The following is a 26,607-nucleotide window of genomic DNA, read 5'->3' on the forward strand; positions in this document are numbered from 1 at the left end:
GGAGGGGAGGAAGAGGCTGATCGATAGAGGGAATGACTAACTCAAAGCCACTGGGAATTAAGACACTGTTTGGAAGCACTTTTAGTAAAGTGGTGAAGTTGTCAGGTTGTAGGGAGTTATCCAGGGAACCAGCCAAATACTTAGACATAGATCTTTGTGAGGCAGGGGAAAGAGAGCTTAGAATTGGCATCAGGTCTCTCAAATCACATCTCAAGGTAAGGCAAGAGAACTTTCTGTATGTCTGTGTTTGATCAGCTTTATAGCAGGTTAATTGAAGGTAGGGAATTTTGAGTCTTACTACTTAATTACTTACACACCATGTAATAGGACCAATATTTCCCTGATGCAACTTCTTTCCTCCCACCCACAATATGGAAAGACTTTACCTGAAAGAAGACAAAGCAGTCTAATTGACCTCAGTCTTTCAGATGCAGCTTTTTGGTGGCAGAAAAAACTTTGAACTTTTCATATTTGGTAGGTGTCTAAGACCACATAAATTGCCATACCCTGATGACTTACTGACTAGAAGCAGAGACAAGTAGATTGGGATGAGCAAGGTTGTATCCAGAAAAACCAAGTGTCATTTTTATCCTTGTTGAATTATTTGTGTTAGGGAAAAGTACCTACTTTTGTGAAATGTTCAATGACTTCCCAGTGTTTCATTTTGTCCCAACATTGAACCCGAACTATGAAGGTACTGGTGTTAGAGCTGCATGCCCAACACACTATGTTCCTCCTGTGTCCCCCTCTTCCTCTCACTTGCCCAAATTCCAAACAAAACCAAGCAGACTAGAGCCTTTAGGGTATTTCTAGAGTTCAGGAAAACCTAGAACTGTAATCAACTTTCTGGAATAATGGCAAAGTGGAAAGGACTTCTAGTGTCTATAACCTGGTTGTCTCAGAGTGAGAGACAAAGTATTCTTTTCCTTCTCCTGGTAATACGTTTTAACCACTTGCCTTATCACTATTTGGAGATTCTCAGTGTAATAATCATAAAATATTTCAAAGTCCATGTATTTTTGCCACATCAACTCAAAACTAATTTGCCTTTTAAAAAGGCCAGTTCAGGGGGCAGCTGGGTAGCTCAGGGGATTGAGAGCCAGGCCTAGAGACGGGAGGTCCTAGGTTCAAATCTGACTTCAGACACTTCCCAGCTGTGTGACTCTGGGCAAGTCACTTGACCCCCATTGCCTACCCTTACCACTCTTCTGCCTTGGAGCCAATACACAGTATTGACTCCAAGATGGAAGGTAAGGGTTTAAAAAAAAAAAAAAAAGGCCAGTTCTATAATTTCTAGAGATAGCAGTACAGGGTAGTGGAAAAGCATGAATCAGAAGGCCTAGGTTCAAGTATTATAAACTGTCCAGTGCCACACAGAGGTGACGATTATTAAGACTCTCATAGTGCCATGCTTATCAAAATTAGGGGCTCTACACTATAGGTAACTCTTTCCTATTCAGTAAAATATGAAAAGGTCTTGGTGGTATAAATTGTCTAGGCATATTAAGTTTCCATTTCAACTGTGTGAAAAGCTTAAGTTGTTCGTTGATGTAATAAAACAGCATTTATGGACATAGTGCTACCTGCAGACGGGAAATAAGCCCTCTTCTTGCTGGATTGCTTAAGAAGTTCATGAAAATTCAGTAAAGTGTGTTGGGCTGTAAGACTTTGGAATTAATGCTTTCAACAAGTCAGTTTGATTTGTTTTTCATGTTTCTTGTTTTCCCTTGTATCTCTCCCATGGAGTAGCAAATAAGGATGGGTGAAAGAAATGAAACAGATAAAACAAAGAGGTAGATTCATCAGCAAGGGATCTGGCTGAATAGTGCCAATAGTAATATGAGTACTTTGAGTAATCTACCTCTAAATCAGAAAAATATCCTCTTGGAATATGTCTAAAACATAATTTTAGTGCTGAAACTACCTTTCTACTTTCTGGTAAGACAGGGAGGTGGAAGAAGGTTCAAATTACCGAGGAAATTGACTGTATCATACATAGCTTGTCAGTATAAGAGATTTTCAAATTCTCAACATCTCATAAACAAGTCTCAGAAGTCTTATGTTTCCACATTTTATTGGAAGCTATTATGACTAGAGTGTTATGACTAAAGTGAAGTCAAAGGTGTACTAGAAGCCACATCATCAACAAAAAACTTTCTACATGCTATAAGTGCAAGGGATGTGGAGTGTTATACCTGGTCCTTGCTGAATCAGACATAGAGGACTTATTAGCTGACACATAAGCCCATTTGGGTCACATGGCTTTGAACCTCCACCTGCCAGAGAAGTCTTAACCACATATATAGTGATGAAGGGACAGACAGATGGCTTAATGTGTAGAGGACTAGGCTTGGAGTAACAAAGATCAAAATTCAAATCAGACCCAAGACACCCAATGTGTGATCCTTAATCCACCAAAAGAGAAAATGGCAAATCATTCCAGTGCTTTTGCCAAGAAAACCCCATGGACAGTATGGTTCATGGGGTCATAAAAGTTGGATATAACTGAATGACTGAACAACATAATGATATAAGGTTTGGATGGTTGATACTAGGCTAGAAGATAGTAGATTCCGTCAGTTTACCCTGGCAGTTGAAGCCTCCTTCTACCTCCCCCTGCCTAGGGCTATAGAGTATGTGGCCTGAGATCAATCAGAAAAGGAGCTGCCAATGAAGGGTAATGACTAGGAGGCTGTTTGTTGGGCCCAAAACTTTTTAGGGTCCTCATCATCACCATATTTGAGCAGAGAAGCCAATGGGTGCTGCTTAGACAGTATTATGGTATGATTTCTAAAGTTTTGATGTTGTTAACCTTAGAACCTTAAGAAATACCAAATTAACAGATCAGGGATACCTGAAAAACAGAATATGAGGAAATAAAAGAAATGTAAACTTGGATTATAGAATTTAGAGCTGAAAGTAGCCTTAGGGATTAATTCAACTCTCTCATTTTATTAGTAATGAGAAACTGAAGCCCAGAGAGATTAAGTGATTTACCCAAGACCATAGGTGTAGGAAGCAGCAGAACCATGACTGGAACCTAGATCTCTTGACTATAAATACAGTTTGTCCCAAAAGTCTTAGTGCAGTTTTTAAGCTTTAATAAGTATAAATGCTACAAACTAACAACACTTGAAAAGTTAATTTTTTTAAATTTTAAAATATTGGTGTCTTATTAAAATTCAACATAGCCACCATCTTGTGCTATAAATACTTGATTTGCAATTTCTGCCACAGTCTCTTCGCTTGCTCGGGGTCTCCCAGATCTAGGCTTATCATGAATTGAGCCAGTTTCCTTGAATTTTTTCATCCAGTTGTTAATTAAATTTCTGTGGGGAGCCTCCTTCTTATAATGAGAAGCAAATTTTCTTCTTACAGCTGTTGCTGACTTGAGTTCAGCTAACCAGAGAACGCAGTTGACTTTTTCTTCAATGTTGGCCATTTTCAACCCAAGGGACTGAAATGAAAAATTAAAAACTTATTCAAGTGTAAAAGAAATTTAAATTTGTATATGACTCTTGGGGGATGTAATGCAATGACCAGAATAGAAATCAGTGTTCAAACCTTCCTCTTGACTTTCTGTAACTATAGGCTATTAAACTAATATCTCTGAACCTCAGTTTCTCTGGTATAAAATGGGAGCAATAACTTTTGTAGCTAGAGGTAGCTAAGTTTCTATAGTCAGAGTCGGAAACACCCAAGTTCAAATTCTGCCTGAACTAGCTGATCATCAGTGACCATGGGCCTCATTGACCTCTACCTCGATAAAATGGGGAACAGGAAGAGCACCTACTTCCCAGGGTGGTTGTAAGGATAAACTGAGATATTCATAATGACTTGTAAACCTTAAGGATCTATATAAATGCGAATTATTATTATGGCTAATATCAATTTCTATATTAATATGGATATCAATGATATCTGCTATTATAAATAAGAATGTCTACATTGATACAGCCAATGTCAAGAATCCAGTATGATATGGATAATATCCACATTAATATTAACCCAATATCCATATTAATATTAATATTCCATATTATTTTTATTACCTCACAGGGTTATGAGGAGCAAAACATGTAAATCATTTAGCAAACTTTAAAGGGCTATGCAACCGTCAACTTAGATGATCCTATGACATCTAGTTATGAAAATGAGTATAAATTCATATACTTATTGGACGTTAGGGCTAGCAGGGGCCCTTGGAAATCATCTAGGAACTCCTTATCCGTTCCCCATCACCTTGCATTTTACAGAGGTGGCAGCTGGTGCTTAGAGTGGGGAAGTGACTTACCCAAGACCACAGAACAAGCCACTGGTCAAGCAGGAATTTGGATGAAAACTTCGATTTAATTAAAAAGCTAGTGAAAAGTATTGTCCTCTATCCCGCCGCCTCCCCCAACCCTTTTTTCTTCGCCTCCTCCCTCCTTCCCTTTCTCAGCAGGGCCTCCTCCTCCGTTACCCCCTCCCCTCTCGGATCCTCCTTCCCAGCCCCCTCCTCTAGAATTCTGACAGAAGCTACGCCGGCGCTTGCGCAGTGAGGGGCTAGGGCTGTCGAGCTACAGTCGCTTCAGCTCCGCGCGAATGTGTCAGTAACAACTAGGAACCCGACAGAGAACCGGCCCTACAAGACGCGGCATCGAAACCATTTCTCTGATTACCGCTCTGGCGCGTGCTGGGGAAGTTGGGAGGAACGAAGAGTCCCGGAACTCTTAGGCTTCAGCCTGGTCCGTTTTTTTCTCGTCCCCGCTTCCTGTTATTCTCTCGCCGGAGCAACTGCTTGCGTCACCTCCCGGACTTCCAGAGATAGGACAGTAGGGACACGTCTCCCTTAGCGGGTGGTGCTCCTTAGCGCATCTACTCGTTCCGCCCGGAGGCGGTGGGTGGGGAGCTCTGCGCCTGCGCAGGGCGAGAGTCACGTGGCGGGGGCGGGCGGGCGTTTTGCAGGACTGCTGCGCAAACTCTTAGACTCGAAGTGTTGGCGTGGCGGTGTAGGTGGTCGGCAGTGCGCATGCGTGGGCACGGCACCGCTAGAATGGTGGTGGGTTCGGGACGCGGCGCGGGCGGTGCGGGCCGCGGGCAGGACGCCGGAGCAATGCCGGCCTCCGTGGCGTCGGTGATCTCACGCTTCCTGGAGGAGTACATGAGCACCACGCCGCAACGTCTGAAGCTGCTGGACGCCTATCTGCTCTACATCTTGCTGACTGGGGCTTTGCAGTTCGGTTACTGCCTCCTCGTGGGGACCTTCCCCTTCAACTCCTTCCTTTCCGGCTTCATCTCCTGTGTGGGAAGCTTCATCCTGGCGGGTAAAGATGACCAGCAACCATGGCGTGTGCCCTGCATGGGGCTCTCGTAAAGTACACATATAATTGTCCCTTCCTGGGACGCGGGTCATTGCCTTTTATTACAGTTTGGGCAGATCACATCTCTCTGGGCCTCAGTTTTCTCTTCTGTAAATGGAAAGGGTGGACTAGATGATTTGTTTTCTGTGGCCCTCTTCCTGGGAAGCTGGGGAAACTGAGGCATAGGGAGAGAGTGAGCCTTGAATTGATTTAGCAAACTTTTGATAAGGCCTTGGAATTGGTACTTCCTTGAAAGTCCTGTGCCCTTCTCATTTAGACCCCAATGATAACCCTCACTCCATTCTCAACCTGCCCCCAATTTAGTCCAATAAAGCCTTTCTCATCCTGCTTATTTGGAGGACTCCACTTGGGACCACCGACTTGGTGAAATCCTTATTCTTACAAATAGCTTCTCCTTCTTAGTGATACTTGGATTTCTTTCATTTTCCAACAGTCTGGTTTACTAAGTTCTTTCCAACTTAGATTTGATCCTGAACTTGGCACTCTCTTTAGTTAGGCCTTAGAACTGAGCCTGGAGTATAGGAGAGGGGAATTCAAATTCAGCCTCAGACATTAGCTCTATGACCCTGAGCTAGTCACTTAAGTCAGTTTATAAACCACTTCTGTGCCAGGCCCTTTGCCAATCATTGGAGATAGAAAATGAAAGCAGAAGATTGTCACTGCCCTCAAGAGCTTAACAATCTAATTCGCACAAATAAATATATACAAAGAAAAGTATCTGGGATAAATAAGACTTAATTAACAGAGGGAAAACACTGGAAATAAGAGGGACTATGGAAGTCACTGGGACACAAAGGAAGCCAGGGAGGTCTCATTTTCCTCAACTGTAAAATAGAGATAATAGTGGTACCTATTTCTTAGAGTTGTGAGGATCAAATATGAAATTTGTAAAAGCACTTGGCACAAAGATGGTGTTTATTAAATGCTTGTTTCCTTTCTTCTCTAATACTGGCCCACCCCAGTAGTAAAATCCCATTGCTAACTTGTTTTTTAAAACTATTACTGGTGATCTTTTCATGTTTTCTCTTGGAACCACAGAACCCTGTACTTGATTTTCATACACTCATCCCAGGGCATCTCCTTACATCACCTCTTAAGCCATTTTTAATGACTGTTATTTGTCTCTGTATATCTTTTCTGCTTTTATTTATTTATTTAAAAAAACAAACACCTTACCTTCCACCTTGGAGTCAATACTGTCTATTGGCTCCAAGGCAGAAGAGTGGTAAGGGCTAGGCAATGGGGGTCAAGTGATTTGCCCAGGGTCACACAGCTAGGAATTGTCTGAGGCCAGATCTGAACCTAGGACCTCCCGTCTCTAGGCCTGGCTCTCAATCCACTGAGCCACCCAGCTGCCCCCTCTTTTCTGCTTTTAAAGCAAAAACATATTTCAGCTTTTTTGTATATCCTACCCAACATAGATAGAACTTCTATGTAGTAGATGATGATTTCCTGCAGGTACTCTTAGCTTGATAGTGACTGAGAAGGCCTTTAAAATGACATCCCACTCACTCAGTGGCCAGCACTGTATAGGTGAATCCAGAACTCATTCTAAGTTGATTCCAGTTTAATGAGTTATTTTAGAATTTGGACACAGAACGTGAAATATTAGAGGCAGATGGCACTTTATTGGTAATCTAGTCCAGCTTTATCACTCTAGCAGAGGAAATAGGCCTAAAGAGAACTTCTATCATAATCATTAATAATTTTACTATGTAGTACTAATAATGTAGCTGTTACTAATTGCTATGTAATGATATAGTGATAATGTAACTTATTACATTAATAGGAAATAAATTGCTTGAGGGCAGGAACGATTTTCAGTCTTTAAATCCCCATTGCTAAGCATAGCCCCTTATGTGTATACACACATAGTAGGGGCTTAATTAATACTTGTTAATTGATAATATTATGGTCTAGGGTAGTAATGGTGAACCTTTTAGAGAACTACCTACGAGTGCCACACACACGCCCTCGCCCTTACCCCTCACAGGAAGGAGAAAGCACTCCCATTGGGTTGCTGGGCAGAGGGGTGGGTGAAGTGAAGAACGGCCTCAGTAGTGGTGAAGGGGAGGGAAGTAGCCCCAGTGCTCTGTTCCCTTCCAGCTCTGCCACCTGTGACCCGCCTACCTTATGCCTTGTGCTCTTCCATTGGGCTGCTGGACATAGGGGCAGGGGATGTGAAAAAATGTTGTCAGGCCTGGTGGAGGCAGGGAAGGGAGAAGCTCTGCTTGAGTCCCTCTGTCTTTCTAGTAACAGACTTTGGTGGAACTCTGGTGGGGGCAATGGTGTGTAAGCCCACAGAGAGCGCTCTGTGTGCCATAGGTATGAGTATTTCCTCTAGGTAGCAACTCATCTTCAACTTGGAAAGTCTTTGAAAACTCCTATGGTTCCCTAATTTATTATCCTCTAGTCAGCCTGGTGATGAGAGTTTTGTATTTTAGCCAGTCCATCTCTTGGGCCATACACAGAGGTTTGAGTTTGGTAGAACGTTCAGAGTTGAACTTTGCTGTCATAACTTCACAATCCAAGATCATTTCCTTACCACAATGAAGCATTGGAAAAAAGACTTTAACACAGTACATTTTACTGGGAACTGCTAGATGGTTTAGTGGATTGAGAGCCATTCTTGGAGTCAGGAGAATATGGACCCAAATATGGCCTCAGACACTTCTTAGCTTTGTGACCCTGGGCAAATCACTTAATTCTAATTGCCTAGCACGTAACCTTAATCTCCCTTAGCATCTATACTTAATAGCAATTCTAAAACAGAAGGTAAGGGTTATTAAAAAAACAACCTTGAAACAATACATTTTATTAGACTAGACTTATGACTTCTTTCATATTAGGGCCATGACGTCGAATCTATGGCATGCGTGCGGAGAGATATTTCTGTGGGCATGTGTGTTGTCCCTGGCAGAGTTAGTTACTAGAAAGGCAGAGGGACTCCATCCGAGCTGCTCCCTTCCTCTTTTCCACCTCACCTCCCTGCCTTTCTGTGGTTAGGCCTTCCCCTGAGTGAAGCACTTGGGCCATTCCCTTCCCTTTTTCCCTCCCTTGTCTGGGACTAGGGTCTGTGGGGAGTGAGGGGGTGGTGTCTCCTTCCACCACCTGGTCTGGCCCCAGCCCCTAAAAGATCTCCACTTTCATTCCTTCCCTCCCACCTCTATGTGGATTAGGTTTCAGCCTAAGAGGCAGCCCCACTCCCAGCACTAGGGTGGCACCTAGGTTGCATCTCTGCACTAGAGCTGAGCAGAGGTCACATGGGACTACATTTGAATCTGACTTGACAAGGACATGCACCCCACATTGTAATAAGAAGCCGCCATTCCAGCCCCTACCCCGACCCCAGCCTTCCTCTACCTTCTTCACTCTAGTCTCAGGCTGAATGAGGCCCTGCAATAGTTACCTCGCTTGGCCCCTGGTGCAGAGGTAGGTCTCTGTGGTAGTAGGTAACTTCCCCCCTGGGGCCCAGCCAGCTAGGAGCCTGCCTCTCCCCCTCACCCCCCAACACAGGGGCAGGTCACAGGGTCTCTAAAAGGTAAGGGACTTCAGTGCAAAAAATTTCCTCAACCTGTGCAGATCTATAGCACCACTATAATTTAGTTTTAGAGAGTTACCTAGGGCACTGAGATGTTGTGAGTCTAAAGGCATTTATTAAACACTTACTCTCTGTCAGCCTTTTTCCTAAATACTTAGGATACAAAGACAAAAACAGCTCTTGCCCTCAAGGAACTCACATTCCAATGGGAAAAACATCATGCAAACAAGTATGTACAAGGCAAGATAAACATGCATGTATTTGTGTATATGTACACACTACATAAAATGGGAGGTTCTATCATTGAGGGGTACTGGAAAGTCTTCTGATATGAAATTTAGGTGTGATGCCAAGAGGAGAAGGTAAAGAGGGAGAATATTCTCTCTCACCCAAGTTATGAAGGGCTTAGTTCCCCCTCCCAATTTATTATTATTTTTTAATTCTTTTTTACATTTTGAGTTCTAAATTCCCAGTTGTCTAGTACTCCTTTACCATTGTCTCTCCACTGAGAGCTCCAGAAGCTGTTGTTACTCTGGGATTGAGCTCTGGATATGATTCCTCCCCTCCCCCCCCCCCAATCTCACTCCCTGTCATGGACCTTTCTCTCACACTGACCCCCTAAGTTGTGGAAAAATGTTTAATTCTGACCTTTTGTCATCCCTGGGATGAAATGATCCTAATATTATATCAGGAAGATTATTTGGTCAGTGGTATGGAGAATATATTAGAAATACATCTAAAATTAGGAAGGAAATAGGCAATTTGGAGGAAAAAAAAGTTTTGAGATATTTTATTTTGCCAATTACATGTAATGACAATTTTCCACATAAGTTTTCTGAAGTTAAAAGATCCAAATTGTCTCCCTTCTGTCCTTCCCTCCCCCTTCCTGGAAAAGATAAGCAGTTTGTCCTGGGTTACACATGTATTATTCTGCAAAACCTATTTCTGTATCAGTGATAGCAAACCTTTTATTTATTTTTTAAATTGCATTTATTTATTTAATTTAGGGTATTTTTCCATGGTTACATGATTCATATTCTTTCCCTTCCCTGGGTTTTATGTGTATCATTGTTCAAAACCTATTTCCATATTATTAATATTTGCAATAGAGAGATCATTTAGAGTCACTATCCCCAATCATATCCCTATTGAACTACATCATCAATCATATGTTTTTCTTCTGTGTTTCTGCTCCCACAGTTCTTTCTCTGGATGTGGATAACATTCTTTTTCATAAGTTCCTCTGGATTGACCTGGGTCATTGCATTGCTGCTAGTAGAGAAGTCCATTGCATTCGATTGTGCTATCATGTATCCATCTCTGTGTACCATGTTCTCCTGGTTCTGCCCCTTTTACTCTGCATCAATTCCTGGAGGTCATTCCAGTTCACATAGAAATCCTCCAGATCATTATTCTTTTCAGCACAATAGTATTCCACTATATACCACAATTTATTCAGCCATTCCCCAATCAATGGACACTCCCTCATTTTTCAGTTTTTTTGGCAAACCTTTTAGACATAGTGCTGCACCCTCCCTCCTTCCCTTACCCCACACAGGAGGGAGGAAGCACTCCCATTGGGCTGCCGGGCAGAGGGGCCAGTAAAGTGAGGAATGTCCTCCGCAGTGTAGGAGAGGGGGAGGGGAGTGGCCTGAGCGCTCTGCTCCCCACCATCTCTGCTGCCTGTGAGCCTCTTACCTTACTCTCTGTGCATTCTCACTGGGCTGCTGGGCAAAGGGGGCAGGGATGTGAAAAAAATGTCATTAAACATGGTGAAGAGGGTGAGGGGAGCAGATCCACCTGATTTCCCCTCTACCTTTCTAGTAAAGAACTCTGGGGGGGTGGGGTTGGGGGTGAGCAGTGTGGCCACATGCCTACAGAGAGCTCTCTACATGCCATCTTTGGCATCTGTGTCATAGACTCACCATCACTGTTCTATATGATTCATTGATTGAAGGGAATACCCATTTAAAATCAAAACCCAAGTGAATTAAAGTGAAAAATAGTATGCCTTGATCCACATCCAACTAGTTCTCTCTTTGGAGATGGATAGTATTCTTTATCATAAATCCTTCAGAATTGTCCTAGATCATTGTATTACTAAGAGTGGCTAAGTGTTTCATTGTTAATCATCCCACAATATTACAGTTACTGTGTACATTGTTCTTTTGTTTCTGCTTATTTCACTCTGTCACTTTATGTAAGTCTTTCCATCTTTTTCTGAAACCATCCTGTTCATCATTTCTTACAGCACAACATAATAGTATTCTATCACCTTTTTCCAGTTCTTTACTATCATAAAAAGCCTACTATAAATATTTTTGTACAAGGAAGTACTTTACCCTTTGAAAAAGAATTCTTTGTTGTAAGTTTCTCTGAAAAGATCAAGTGCAGCTTAGGTATGTGACTGAGTGGATAGAGTACCAGGTCTGGGTTCAAATGTTGCCTCTGACACTTCCTAGGTGTTCAACCAAGGGCACTTAAGTTGCTTAACCCCCATTTGCCTAGTCCTTACCCACAAGTATTGATTCTACGATAGAAAATAAGGATTGTTAAAAAAAAAAAGAAAGAAAAGATCTCATCTCATAAGGAACAAGTCATTTCCCAATAAATAAAGGGTTAAAGGAAAAAATTCAAGCTTTAAACAGCCATATTAAAAATGCTTTAAATCACTATTAGAGAAATGCAAATCAAACAACTCTGAGGTTCCACCTCACACTTAAGTAAGATTGACAGAGTTGACAGTTGTTGGAAGGAAATTAGATGTATTATTTTCACTGCTGGTGTAGTTTTGAATTGGTCCAGATGTTCTGGAAAGTAATCTGGAACTAGGCCCCCTGAAATCACTGCACTTTAGCTCAATGATACCCACTCTAGGATATACAACAGAGAGGTCAAAGAAAGAGGAAAAGGATCCATATGTACAAAAGTATTTATATCCACTCTTTTTGTAGTGGCAAAGAACTAGAAACAAAAGGAGTGCCTTTCATATGGGAAATTACTGAACAATTATGGGTGCAAAAAATATATGTTTGAAGGACATCTAGGTAGAATTATCCAACAAGTAAGGACTGGAGTTCTTTGGAGAAAGTGGGGAGGAGGATAAAGATTTGGGCATCAGCTATAAATGGTGAAACTTCAAGGCCAGATGAGATCACTAAGTGAGAAAGTGCAAAGGAAAAAAAAGACTTAAATTATAAAACTTGGGAACATTTAAGGTGCAGTAGAGGAATAAGGAGACAAGATTCAGATTCAAAGGAAAGTGAGCGTTCTTGATTGAAATAGAAATGCATAGAATATGTTTGGAGAACAGCAAGTATATCAGTTTGGTTTGTGGGGAGAGCAGGTAGTGCTGAGTGTTTGGAGATTTAGGACTGGAGAGGTAAATTGGAATCATGTTATTGAAGGTCTTTATTCCAGGTACTAAGGGCTTGATTTTATAATTGATGGCAAGTCACTGGATGTTTTTAAGTGGGGTGCTAGTGATATGTTGAACTTAAAGAAAAATAATTAATTTTCTGTGTTCTCATTACTGTTGAGTGGGATAAAATTGACCTATCCCACATAAATCAAAAATCTGGAGTCAGAAAGTGAGAGTTAAAGAGACAGAAGTTTATTTCTATTCCTCATGAGGAAAGGCAAATATCCTACTGGCAAATGCAAATGCCTGGGCGCAAAAACGAACATAAAGGTTCCTGACCTGGGGTTACCCTCTAGACTTACAATCTAGGTGCAAAGCTTATCCCCAAGATACATGAGCTTATCACATGGGAGAGGTTAAGAGTTATCACCCTAAATTATCAAGGGTAAGAAGCCAGCTGCAGCTTGGACTGAGTGGTCTTATTTTCCTTGTTTCTTGAGCCTTGAAGATGTCCTTGAAGTGAGATAAAAAGTCTGGTCTAAAAACAGATTTATTTACACATTTCATTCCTGATGGGAGGAGCCAGGGTATAAGAATATTGGGAGTGTAAGCTGGATGTTTTACTTTTGAGAATTATACACTTAATTCTATCTCATTCAATCATCTCATTCAGTGTCATGTATTCTTGTTCTTTTTGCTGATTAGCATGTCAATTTGGAAATTAATCTTAAGTAAGAATGATACCAGGGTTCCACAAATTCTGATGTAGTTTGGGCCTGTTGACAATGTAACCATTTCTTCAATACTTTCATGACATCTAGAATTGATATTTTCTGCTAGGTATTATTGAACCCTCAGTATGCCAAAGGCAGAATATTTTCATAGGAAGATTCCTTTTGTGTATGGTTCTTTCTTTGGATCAACAGGATATTAATGCTTGGTGTTGTTTTATGATCTTAAGCTTGCTCAGAGGTAATTTGTTCTCATGTTTCCAGACAGGACTGCAGCTAAGCCATTTGGAGAAAATGAGTATCTATCCTGTTCTTTAATAATCTTTAGAGAAGAGCACCCACCCATTTCTTTTCTATGGTAACCTAGGTTAGCACTTGAGTTTAGGGTTTAAAAGTTCTTTCTTATTTAATCAGAATCCCTTTTCTACTGTTAAGCCTTATTTCATAGGATCATAAATCTAGAGCTAGAAGGAATCCCTGTAAGCCGTCTAGTAGAAACCCTTCATTATATATATGAAAAAAGTCCAGAGATTTCTTCTAGTATGATCTTGAAGACCTATGCAGATATTTGTCATCACTTTCCATATAGTAAGTCATAATACTTAAAGCCATTTAAAAGATAGCTTTAGTCTATTTTCTAGATCATTGGAGTTTAAAGGAGGGACCTTAAAATAATACAAGGGGGCCATCGAAAGTTGGAAAAAGAGGTTATTTTGCCCTATTCCCAATGGTCTTGTCTATTACATGAATGCCACCCCCTCTGTAATTGCTCCCTCATTCTACCCGCTCCCTCATTGGCCTTCAGAGTAGTTATAAGCTATTTCAACTCGTATCCATAGCAGTTGTTCAAGCACCTCTTATTTATGGGTTCTGTTTTCTTGTTCTGAAGTTAAAGCAACTTACTCTAAAGACCGCATATTTCATCTTTGCCTAAATCTTTTAAATTTTTTCAAATTAAAATATTTTATAATGTAGATGATTATAAGTATATAATAAATATTATTAGTATGTGATTCAGAAACATGTAAACATTTAAATAAATATTGAGAGTACATGTTTCATAAAGTTTGGATACCATTTTACTTGATGAAGTAATCTCATTTTTTCCTAATCTGTGAGTAGGAGAACCATTAGGTAGTTGTTTGGATCTGAAAAGCTGGATGGATTGTAGAAGTGGGAACTTGGGAAACAATTTTGGATCTCCTTGTAATATGAACTATAATATGTTCTTTGGTGCCAATAGTCAGATTTGTGTTGTCTAATAGTGATATCTATGACTATAGTGAGATTAATGTTAATGAACCAAAAACTTTTGGGTCAGCTTGTCAGATATCAGACTTTTGTCATTTTTTTTCTTTTGCAAAACTTGATAACACTGTGTTTTTAATTGCCTTCCCTTGATTAAGTCACTAACCAACTCCAGTCTCATAGTAATACATTTTTTTAAGTCATTAAAAAGATCATGAAATAGACTTTTTTGAAATAATGATTGTCATTCCTTGACCTTTGGGTTAGATGATGTTAATAGGTTGCCTTTTCATAATTGGCAGTGAGAGTCTCATTGACCTTAGACAAACTTTTTTTAAGTAGTACAATTTTTTTCTCATTACAAGGATCTTTTGGGAAAGCATACCTTCATAGTGTGGTAAAAATGCCACTTAAAGGAAGATGAAGCTATGAAGAAACCTTACTGAGGATACATAACAGATGTCCATGTTTGAACTAACACAATTTTAAAAGCAGTGAGGGATTGATTTTTAAGATATATTCAGAGGAAAACAAAAGAATGAAAAAAATCACATGCAAAAAAGATTACAAGCTCTGATATAGTCTTATTTTCTTGTGTCTGTAAAATCATTATGAAAATATTTTACACATGTATCCAAGGTATTCTTGATCAAAATACTGAAAGGGAACAGACAGTCTTCTGTAAACCATTTTCTAGACTCCATCACCTCTACACACAATTGCTTGAAAGGTATGAAGAATTATATTGTTTGACAAAAAAGCATTTTTACTCAGTAAAGCAAAGTGTATCCTTGAAGGCTTGCCCTCCATTCAGGTATCTCCTACACATGTTAAGAGAATATAAGAAATTTCAATATAATGCTGGGCTGATAAGCCAGACTAGCTAAAGTAGCAGGGCACTCTGAGGGGAAGACAGGAGGTGGCAGGTCAAACTACCACAAACTACCATGTTTTGGAGACAACTTAGGACTCTGAATCTAAGAATCTTTGAAATAGCAGTATTTCTTAAACTGCTGACACTACTGTGGTACATACAGTACCACATATAGTAGCCATCACTGAGGGAAGCAGTATCTATTATAATCAGCTTTACTGCTTGCTGGGAACTGGGAACTGTGATATTGGAAATTTGGGGGTCCTTGAACTAATTTTGAAGTCCCTGATCTAAACTTCCTGTGGACATTTAGGATTCTTTCAAAACTACATTTCCCATGATTCCTCTTGCATAATGAGGTGGACAGGAAGTGTGCTTATGTAGACAGAGGTATAAAGACTCAGGATTCGATTGGTACCCTCTCTCTTTCCTGCTGAAGCAGCTATGGTGCGGCATTCGAACTAAATCTTAATAGGCACATAGCTTCATTTTTCTAAATGGCTTTCAATAAACCCTTTGAAACCATGGTATTTTTATTCTGTCCCTCTATATTAATTTTATTTGTTACAGAACCAAGAGATTTTTCCATCTGAGTTGCAGTTGAAACTTTCTATTTATTTTGACTTTTCCATTAGGATGTGAGTTTCTTGAGAGCTCTTCTATTTGTATCCTTAGTGTCTAGGACTGGACTTTTGCACAAAGTACCTTCTGATTTTTCCATCACTCCTCTGTTATTTAAATATCAAATAAGGCATAAGTATATGTACTCATTAGAGCTATTTACCACTGTCATAGAGGATGACCTGCACAGAATTCAAATAGAAGAGATGCCTTTTATATAGTGAAGTCCTCTAGCAGTTCCTACTTGTAGATGACATTTTGACTATTGCATCCAGCCTGAGTATTGCAGATCCTTCTCCATGAGACCCATAGCCACTCAGATGATTAGTGTAATAGTTCCCACATGGAATATCAAGTGGTTGAAAAAGGTTTATTGCTCAGATTGTGATATGCAAATTACATAGGCAGTATTTTTAATTAGTCTTATCAGTATGGTATTTATCTTTGACAGGCCTTACTGAACTGAAGAAGAGTGGGGCCGTGTTGTATTTGAGAAACTGTACAACACTTTTCAGTGATCCCAAGTATTCCATGACACAAAAACCCATCTCATTCATGCTTATTGTCTTAGTCATTGTGTAGGACTGTAAATCGTGAAGTGTCATGATTTTTCAAAGAAATGGAATTGTGATCTCTGTAAACTCAATAAAGTGGTTGAGTCATAGAACAAAAGTAAGGAATGACATGCACAGCAGAATGTACTGGTATTCTTGTGATGTTAGAAGACCTTAAGGAAGGCCTTCCATGTGTGGGTTAGGTCTTCCCTAGAGCATTGGACAGTAATTGCATGAGATTGAGAAGGCTTGATGTTTTGCTCTCTACACCTCGAAAGCATACCTGCTTTACTGAGTTTACAGATCCATTGAAATATTCCATCCTGGTGCCTTTAATAATTTATGGCTTTTGATATTTCTATGCTTATGTCAAAAGAGTCATATTATAAAATAATAGCAGTCAAGCCCCTCCATTTCATTGAGGAAGAAAAACAGCTCCTGCTTTCTTGAGGTCCAAATTAAATTGCTGTAACTTCATAATTGTAGATGAATTTTCTAACAAACAAATGTTTAAAAGATTATTAAGCTCTTACATAAGCCTGAAAGTAGAGATTTTCATTTTTGTCTTTGTGTTCCCCAAAAGGCTAGTTCAGTACTGACATCTAGTAGTGTTTAATAAATGCTTGTTAATTGTCATGTGGCAGTTGACAAAAGCCTCCATGATTTTTTGACCCTAGTCTTATGGCAGGCTGCATTTGCTCTGTCTTGACTTGCCCCTTTAGTGGAAACTTTCATCCTGGAGAATTCTTTTACCCCATGCTTTTAGAGTAGGGGGAAGAAGGAAGGTAGATAGCTTTAATTCTTGATGTCTTCTTACCTATGACAGCAGATGTGGAAAACTAAGATTGCTAAAGGGATAGCAAGGTGGCACAGGGCTTAGGACATGACTTGGAAACAGACTTATCTTCATGAGTTCAAATCTGGTCTCAGACACTTGCTAGCTGTGTGACCCTAGGTAAGGTCATTTAACCCTGTTTGCCCCCAAAATAAATAAATATATAAAGATTGCTGGAGTAAGGCCTCACCCTTTCATCTGACACTTAGATTTTTTTTTTTCAAATTTTCTTGCTCTTCCTATAACATTTCAGATTACCTTACCCCCTTGTGGAAACTTTGGCTTCTGTTACACTTATCTCTCCTGGTTCTCCTATTTATCTGATTTTCTATTTTGTTTTTTGTCTATTTCCCTAGCTCATCATTCTATCTTCTTTGTTTTTTCCTTATACTATGTCATGGTGTAATCTCTTTTATTCCCATAGTTTCACCTCAAAGCAAATGACTTCCAAATCTAAGTGAAGGGCAGGTCCATCCTTGATCTTCTTGCACATGCGCAAATGCATGCTGGACTGAGATGATTCTTGAAGACTTTGAACCCAACAATATCAGTTATTGTGTATTTATTAAGAGCCCACTGTGTGCCAAACCCTGGGGTACCAGTACAAAGAATGGAACAGTCTAGCCCAGAAGTTAGATATCACCACTGTCCTCCATGCATGTCCTGCCCTTTCTCCCATCTTCCTAATTTTATTGATAGTACTCAGGCTTAAAAGTCATCCTTGACTCCTCTTCCTTCTCAATCTACCACATTCAACCAATTGCTGGTTCGTGGCAGTAATACCTTTAATATCTCTTGCACATAGATTCTTTGCTTAAACCGCCACCACCCTAATTCACATTCTTCTTACCCCTTGGCCAGACTGCTTATTTCAATTGCCTCACAACTGGTTTTACTGCTTTCAGTGTCTCCTTTTCCCAATTCAGTCAATCAGTAAACTTTATGAAGTGTCTGCTATATGCCAGGCACTATGCTAAGCACTGAGGGTACCAAGAACTGAAAAAGGCAGTCCCTGTTCCGAAGGAGCTCCCATTCTAATGGAGGGAACAACAGATAACCTGATACTCCCTCAGTTAGATACATTGTAAAAATGAGTTCCTCACCGCTTTCAAGATTGTATAACTTCAGTATGGGCTTGATATTGGATCTAGTTACTTTTTCAGACTTTTAATTTCTTGTTTTTATATCAGTCATTTCTGGATCTAACTCTTCCTTGTCTCCCACCTCCAACACTCTTCTGTACAACAAAGAAAAACAGTTTAGCAATCGCTACCCATATATAGTTGCTTATGACAATATGTGTAATATTCCTTCTGACAACATATATAATATTCCACCCCATTGACCTCCACCCTTCTGCCAAGAGAATAGAAGAATATTTTATAATTTGATCTCTGGGATCAAGACCATGTCAATTACTGAATTCAACTTCCATTTGGTGGCCATTTCATTTACACTATTACAATCATTGTCTATATTGTACTTCTGATTTGGCTTACTTCAACCTACATCCATATAAATCTTCCCATGTTTCCCTGAATTCCTTTCATATTTTGCCTTTTAAAAAAATTATCTTTTATTTTTACATTGCCTTTATTTTCAAGCTTATCTTTTCTCCCCTTATCAAAGAGCCAGCCCTTGTAACAAAGAATAAAAAATAATATTCATCACTTCTTACTGCACAATAATATTCCATTACATTCATATATATATACCACAGTATCATTCATATTTTTTAAAGTGCCATTTCAACTTCTCTGTATAGCACATCAGGGACTAAAGTGTTAGGATCCAAATGTAGTGTGGTTCCCATTGTCCTTGACAATGAAAATAGATGGTTATAGAAATGCTGATGAATTCATTTTCCGTTTTCGATTTGTTTGCTGTCTCCTTGCCAGTTTCTTCCACGAAAGTTCTTGGGATGATTTGTTTGGGTCTCATGCCAGTCTTTTTGTAGATTTGTTTTCACTTTCACTTTTCCCCTACTATTTTATGAGGCAGTATGGTTTATTTTTTCCATCCTCCTCCAGAGTAAAAACACTACACATGAATTTGTATTCTAAGCTGGAGTTGTCTTTGACTGCCATCTCTCTGTTTGGCAAGTAGTTCAAGTGTTGATTGCTTAAGGTGGCTTCTGTGCTCATTTATTTCCTCTTGGTGGTAATTGATTAACTTTGGTTAAATTTTGCAGGAAATAGTGATCATTAAATAGTGCTTTTGCCTTTTTCCATTTCTCCTTATTTCCCCAAGTATCAGAGTCAAGAAGGCAAGGTGAGACTTCCAACTAATTGTTATCTTTTTCTCAAATTTTCATTTTCTTCTAATTTGATACTGATTTTAATCTTTGATCAGTTACCATGTCCAATTTGATCTCTTTCAGTTTTTTAAATACCTCGTAAATTAATTTTTGCTATTGTTGTCCTAGTTTAGATCATTATTTCTTGCCTTTGCACTTGTATTTCCATTGCTTGGCAGGCACAGTTGCTTTGCACATAGTAGGTATTTAATACTGGCTAACTGAATGACTGCTTCAGTAATTTTAATTACCTTCCAATTGGTTTCCCTGGCTCCATTCTTTCCTCATCCAATCCATCCATTGTGCTGTTAATTTCATGCACAGATGTGATCTTTGCTGCTCAAAAATGTTGAGTGGTTTCCTGCTGCCTATTGAATAAAATGTATATATCTTAGCACAGCATGTAAATTCCTTCCCAAGCTGGCTTTGGCTCATCTTTCCAGCCTTATGTCACAATTGTACAAGCTCCTTTGTCTTTCTTGCCTTTCTTTCTCTGATACTCTGCCTTCCCCTATGCCTCAGATGCTCTTCCCTTTTACTGTTCAACAGCTTCACCTGTTGAAATCTTTTGAGGCTTAGGGTTCACCTTATTGAAGATATTCTGATCCCATTTTCTTATTATTCCCTCACCCCTAATTAAATGATACCTTCCTCCTTTAATCTTTTATACATTTCAGTTAGAGCAATCCTTTTCACTTAATTGTATTTTACCTTGTATAGTTATTTGTAAACATGGCTCAACCCTTGCCAGATTGTAAGACCCTTGAGGGAAGGGACTTATTTAAAATACATTTTTATTGTATTGTTTTTTACAAAACTTATATTTCTCCTAGTATCTCTTTTCCTCCTTTCCTACAGAGTTATTTCGTTTAACAAAGGATATTTTTTACAAAGGAAAATGGGAAAACACAGCCAAAACTGATCTGAATGTTAAAAGTCTGAAAATATATGCAGTGTTCTATACCCCTCAACCTCCTGCCTACCTTTTATCTCTTCTTTGGGGCCTTGCTTGCTCTTGATAATTTTATTTTGTGGTTATTCTTTCTGTTTACATTGATTTCTTGGCTCTGTTTACTGAAGGAACTTGTTTAATCTTTTATCTTCATTCTGGTAAGCAACTGTATCTGTAGTCTAACAGCCCAGGAAAATTTGAAGGGGCTTAGCAGGATGGCCAGAGGAGTTGTGACTATGATAGAGTGAGGCCCCAAACCAACAAAATAACATTTCCTCAAAATTGTGTGGGCCTTCATACAGAGATAGCATTCGATCAAAGTTTGACAAATTTGATGTTGTCTTTGACATGCTTACAGAAGTATTTGTGATCTTTTTTTGGTGTGTGTATATATATGTATATATATATATATATATATATATATCTTTGTGAAGGACTTAGTAAATCATAAGATCATAGTTCATAGAGAATTAACTTCCTCAGGCACGCCAAGGTTAAGTGACTTGTTCATGGTCACAAAACTAGTGTCAGAGGTGGGACATGAGACAAGAGAGTTAGGGACTTTTCCAGTCTTAGAGGTAGGACTTAAACTCGGGTTTCTGATACCAAACTATCCATACCTGACAATCAGACTATCAAAGTAGTCCTAATATTATGCTATACTACCTTTATTGACCTATAGTTCTTAAAAAAAAAAAAAGCTTTTTCCATCACTATCATTTCCCAGTGCCTGTTTTCCCCCTCTTCTCCACTTCTAGCCCCCTTAGGAATCTTCTTTTTAATAAATAAGTAAATATGAGCAGTTAAGCAGAAAGACACCAGTGCTTTCGCCATGTCTAAAAATGTACACTTCATCCCACATCTATAGTTCTTTTCACTCCGTGAAGAGACCAAAGAACCTCCAAACCTTTGTTGGAGGAACTGCATGTGTTGATTATGATTATTCTTTTGTTCTCTAGTGGATCCAGCCCCTTATAATTCTTCAGAAGGAGTGTCTTTCCTTAGCAGGGATTCTCTGTCTGTTAGGAATTTTTTTTTTTCTGGTTGTCATATTTTATTTGAGCTAGAAATAACCTTAGAAATTACTTATATTTAATCTAACTCCTTCATTTTTTTTTTAGATGTACGTTATATGTATTTAAAGCTCACATTCTAATTTGTATTACGTTATTTATGTCTTTTTGCTAGTTGGAAAGCCACAAAAGAATAAAGGTATGTGTATGTGTCATAGTAGCATCTGTAGAAGCAGCACCATCCTTGAGGACATCATCTAGAAAATGACCAATACCAGGGTGGACATATCTTTGAGCTTTTTCCATCATTTACTTTCCTTTTCTTCTTGACTCTTGCAGGGATTCCAGGTCTAGTCTTTGACTGATATTGTCAAGACATCCTCTTGGCTAAAGTCAATTTACTGTTAGGTCTTGCTTCCCACTCTGGGTCCAAGAGCCTCATGTATGAAGATGAATCTAACTTCTCTAAGTCTATGCCAGTGGAGATGACTGGTCCATTTTTGTTGGAAAAATTTCAAGTCTATTGATAGGTTATGCATTCATTGTGTGCCCAAGGATAGCCTAATAAGCTCAGAGAGCTTCATCTGTGGACTTGCTGTGAAGGGATGAATTTGTTGGCCAACCTCAGAGCAGCTGCTAAATTATACAGAGAAAGATGTCTTCATCAGTGGAAAAATATACTTACATACTGAAATGACACACTCTTGAAAAATTGAAACCTACATAGCTTTATATTACTTTACTATTTCAAAGAATCCATGACTTGATCTGTTTGGGCATTTCCTTTATCACAATACTACCCTCCATTATTTAAATGATTCCATGGGTGTCTGGTTGGTTGTCTAAGGAGCTTCCTAGGATAGGTTTTTCTGCCTTTAACTAGGTTGGTCCTCAGATGAAACACTGTACAGCTATTGTTGACTTGAATACTTTCTAGCTTATTAACACAACTTTCCAAAGTTTGTGCTTTGCTGGTATCATCCTTCAGGAATCCAGGATATCTTGAATCCTTTTAGTTGCCCTTTTCATGTTTCTCTTGATTTTTGTGGTTGGGTATCAAACTTTCCATTTAGTCCTGGTCTCTTTTGTGCAAAAACTTGGAAATCTTCAATTTTGTTGAATGCCCATACTTTCCCCTGGATGTCTGTTAGGAATTTAAAAGTTCTCAAACCATGTTTCCAACCAGCCTGCCTTCTGTGTGAAGGGAATCCAGCCTAATTTTTATTCTTATACTTCTAAAGCTTATGAACATCATTCCCTTTCCTATGACCTTGTTCTATCCTTCACACTTGAAATTCCATCCTTATGCACAAGGGATCCTCTAGGATTGAAATGCTTTATCTCCCTACCTTTATTTCTTAGAATTCCTACTTTTCCAAAGCCCAGATTAAAGGGGGCAGCTGGGTAGCTTAGTGGATTGAGAGCCATGCCTAGAGACTGGAGGTCCTAGGTTCAAATCCGGCCTCAGACACTTCCCAGCTGTGTGACCCTGGGCAAGTCACTTGACCCCCATTGCCTACCCTTACCACTCTTCTACCTATAAGTCAATACACAGAAATTAAGGGTTTAAAATTTAAAAAAAAATAAATACAAAGCCCAGATTAAGTATTGCCTCCTATAGCAATGTATACCTCATATATAAGGTCTTTTCTGGTCTTCCAACTGAAATGCTTGTCCAAAGAAATTACCTTCTCTTTGTTATATATGTGCTTCTTAAGAACAGGGACTGTTTGCATTTTGATTTTGTATACTCAAGTCTTAACATAGTTTTTGGCACAAAACAGCCACTTTATACTAGATTGGTTGACTTTTATGAGAGGGACTTCAGTATAGACAGCTTCATGAACACTGATATTTTTAGGATTATAGATTTAGAGTTTATAGGGGCTTTAGGAGTTGTCTAATTGAATCTTTTCATTTTTCAGTTTAGGAAATTGAGTACCAGGGAGATGAAGCGACTTTCTAGAGTCATATAAATGGCAGAACTGGGATTTGAACCTAAATTCTTAGACTGACTTTTTGTACTTTTGACCTATAGAGCTGGAAAATACCTTTGAGATTTTAGTTCAAAGCCTTGGTTTTATAGATTAGAGAACTGAAGCCCAAGAGAAGTCAAGCAGCTTAGCCAACATCACACAACTCGTGAATGAAAGAGACAGGACTAGAATTCAAGTCTTGGGATTTCTAGTCAAGTGTTCTCCAATTGTACTAGAATCTAGAAAAAAAATTTTAAATTAAATTTTTAGTTAAGATTTTAATTTAGAATTTTTTCAAGTAACAAAAGTCTCGCTTTCTTTTCTACTTCTTTCCTACACTCCTGTTTTCAAACAAAGCAAAGACTTCAAAATAAATTTGTATAGTCAAGCAGAACAAATTACTTCATTGGCTATGTCCAAAAATGTATGTCTCATTCTGCACTCTGAAGATATCACCTTCCTATCAAGAAATTGGGTAGCATGCTTCCTCAATAGTCCTCTGGAAATTATAGTTTGTCATTTCACTGATGAGAGTTTTTAAGCTTTTCAGAGCAATTTTTTTCCTATAGTGTTCTTATATAAATTATTCCCTTGGATCTCACTTCCCTGCCTCAATCCATGCAAATTTTTACAGATTTATTTGAAACCATCCATTTCATCATTTCTTACATCGTAAATACTATTCCATTGCATTCATATACTACAGTTTGTTCGGCCATTCCCCACCTGATGGTTAGTTTCCAGTTCTTTGCCACTTCAAAAAACTGCTATAAATATTTTTGAACATAAATGTCCTTTTTTCTTCTTTCTTTGTTCTCTTTAGAGTATAGGTGTAGTGGTGGTATCCCTAGGTATTCACAGTTTAGTGACTTTGGGCATGGTTCCATGTTTTTCCAGAATGGCTGGATCATTTTATGACTATACTAAACATTCATTATTGTGTCTTGTTTCCCTCTAAACCCTTTCAACATTGTCATCTTTGACAATCTGATAGGTATGAGAGTAGGATGAGAGTGAAGAGTTTTATTTTTGCATTTCTCTGATATTATTGATTTGGAACATTTTTCATACGGTTGTTTATAGCTTGGTTTTCTGTGAAGACTGGAGAATGGCTCTTATTCTGATATATTTAATTCATTTCCTTATGTATCTTGGAAATAATACTTTTATCAAAGAAATTTACTTCAGTTTTTTCTTCTAGTTTACTCTTTCCCTAATAATTTTAGCTACATTGGTTTTATTTGATATGCTTTTTTTTTCTGTTTTCTTTGTCTTCCTATCTCTTAGTTATTTGGAAATATGAACATTCTACTTAACTGTTCTTATGAGCCCCTAACTCTGTTTGGTCCAATTCTTTTTGTGTATTTTGGCATTAATGTCTCATTTTGTCTCCTTTACAGTTTGTCTGAGGATACAGATCAACCCACAGAACAAGGGAGATTTCCAGGGCATCTCTCCAGAACGAGCTTTTGCTGATTTTCTCTTTGCCAGCACCATTCTGCACCTCGTTGTCATGAACTTTGTTGGTTGAAAACTCTCAATTTACTGAAACGAGTAGAAATAAAGAACAATGTAAGTAAACATTGTTAAGGTTTTCATGTCCTGATACTAGTTGGTAAAAATATTTATCTGTAGAGATTTTCACTGGCTTGTAAAAGCCTTTGTTGGACCCATTCTTTTTTGATGTACTTACAAAACTTTAGGAAATTTACTTTATCTTGCTATATAGTATGTTCAGGTTGGATAAGTTTAAATCCAAGATCATTTCTAGCTATAAATCTTTCAATCCTACTGTTAACCTTTTCTATGTTATTAAGATAATAGAATATTATTTCCCTTAATAGACATTCTCTATGCAAATGTAATGCAAAAATGTCCTTTAAGTTTCTTTGATTTTGACCTTATTCCTTGGCAAGTGACCATGTGGTGTAGTATTTATTTATGAGTGCCCTGGAATTTGGGTGGAAGGTGGATTTGACTAACTATATAGCATTTTAAAGCCAGAAGAGACTTGAGAAATCACTAGTCTAACTTTTCATTTTTACAGCTAGAAAAAAAATTCATCAGAATGGATCAGATAATTTGTTCTCACCTACTTATAAGGCAGAGATAGAACTAGAACCTTATACATAGTGGGAATTTAATGAATTAAACATAAAATGTGAAGGTATGTTATATCAACATCTGGAAATTATTAGAAAGCTGATTGGATTCTTAAATATATAAATGCCAATCAAAATACCATGCCAGAAAAGAATAACAATATAATCTTAGTTTTATTTGTGAGTTATTATTATTATTGGAAAAATGGTATCCTCTTCCCCAAGAACTGTTAAGTTTCTTAGTTAGAATATCATGTAGTTATATGGTTTAGAATACAGGGTGTCCCAAAAAGTCTTAAGTTCCATTTTAAGCTTTAAATGGTGCTAAAACATGTGGGGCACTGTAGAACCTGGCATTATAACTGAAATTCATTTAACTGAAGAAAAAAATGAACAGTTCTGCAGTAAATTGTGAGTTGAGGATTAATCTAAAAATGAGCTATTGGAATATGTAATTCTTAAGTGACAAGATTTTGAGAACAAAACTTCTTTGTTTCTAAATCTTAAGTTTTTAAGGCAGAATACAAGGAGTGCTTATGAATGAACTTAAAGCAAAATGGAGTTTTAAGTTAAATGAATTCTATAGGTAGGTAAATTAACCTTTTCTTTGAAATTGTTGTTATATTTGAAAAAGTTGGAGAATTAAGGAAACTTGATGTATTTTGATAAGTGAATGGTTCTTGCTTTTCTAATTTCATCTTAAAAACAAACTTAAGAAAAAATAGATTCTTCAAGAGATTTCCCTTTTTTTACCCCCATCTTTTTAGCTTTCTGATTTTGCATGAAGAGGAAAATTAATTTACTACTATAAAGTGAAAATTAAATGTTTTGCTCTATTTAGTGTGAAGTTTAGACTTATAAGATTGATGCTTAGAGCTCAGACGCATAAAGTCTCAAGTTTTTAAAAAAATCATTTTGATATGGTTATAAAATGATATTTCTCTTTCAATTTAATGTGGAGATTTTGATGCAGAATTTCTGGTCTGTAAGGGCTTTCCAGATGTTCCACAGGTTTTGTAGGTTTTTGTTAAAAGTTAAATCATTCCACTATTGAGCACCAACTAAGTGCAAGCATGCATATTTGTTTGCTTTCAAGGACTTGTCAAATGGCTAAAAGCTAATCTTTTTTTTTTCCTTATC

At 38.3% G+C, this 26,607-nt stretch overlaps 1 protein-coding gene across 1 annotated transcript in view; it reads left to right on the top strand.

Annotated features, from left to right (window-relative positions):
- The first annotated feature begins 4,963 nt into the window (after positions 1-4,963).
- The window catches only part of DAD1 (defender against cell death 1), a 32,057-nt gene continuing 10,413 nt past the window's right edge, over positions 4,964-26,607 (top strand). Inside the window, exons 1-2 of the mRNA XM_044665269.1 lie at positions 4,964-5,306; positions 24,766-24,937. Of these exons, the coding sequence (XP_044521204.1) occupies positions 5,012-5,306; positions 24,766-24,896 (426 nt within the window). The 5' untranslated portion in view covers positions 4,964-5,011 and the 3' untranslated portion in view covers positions 24,897-24,937. The remainder of the gene's footprint in view (positions 5,307-24,765; positions 24,938-26,607) is intronic.

The sequence above is a fragment of the Gracilinanus agilis genome, chromosome 2, assembly GCF_016433145.1.
Source record: "Gracilinanus agilis isolate LMUSP501 chromosome 2, AgileGrace, whole genome shotgun sequence".
NCBI classification, from domain to species: Eukaryota; Metazoa; Chordata; class Mammalia; order Didelphimorphia; family Didelphidae; genus Gracilinanus; species Gracilinanus agilis.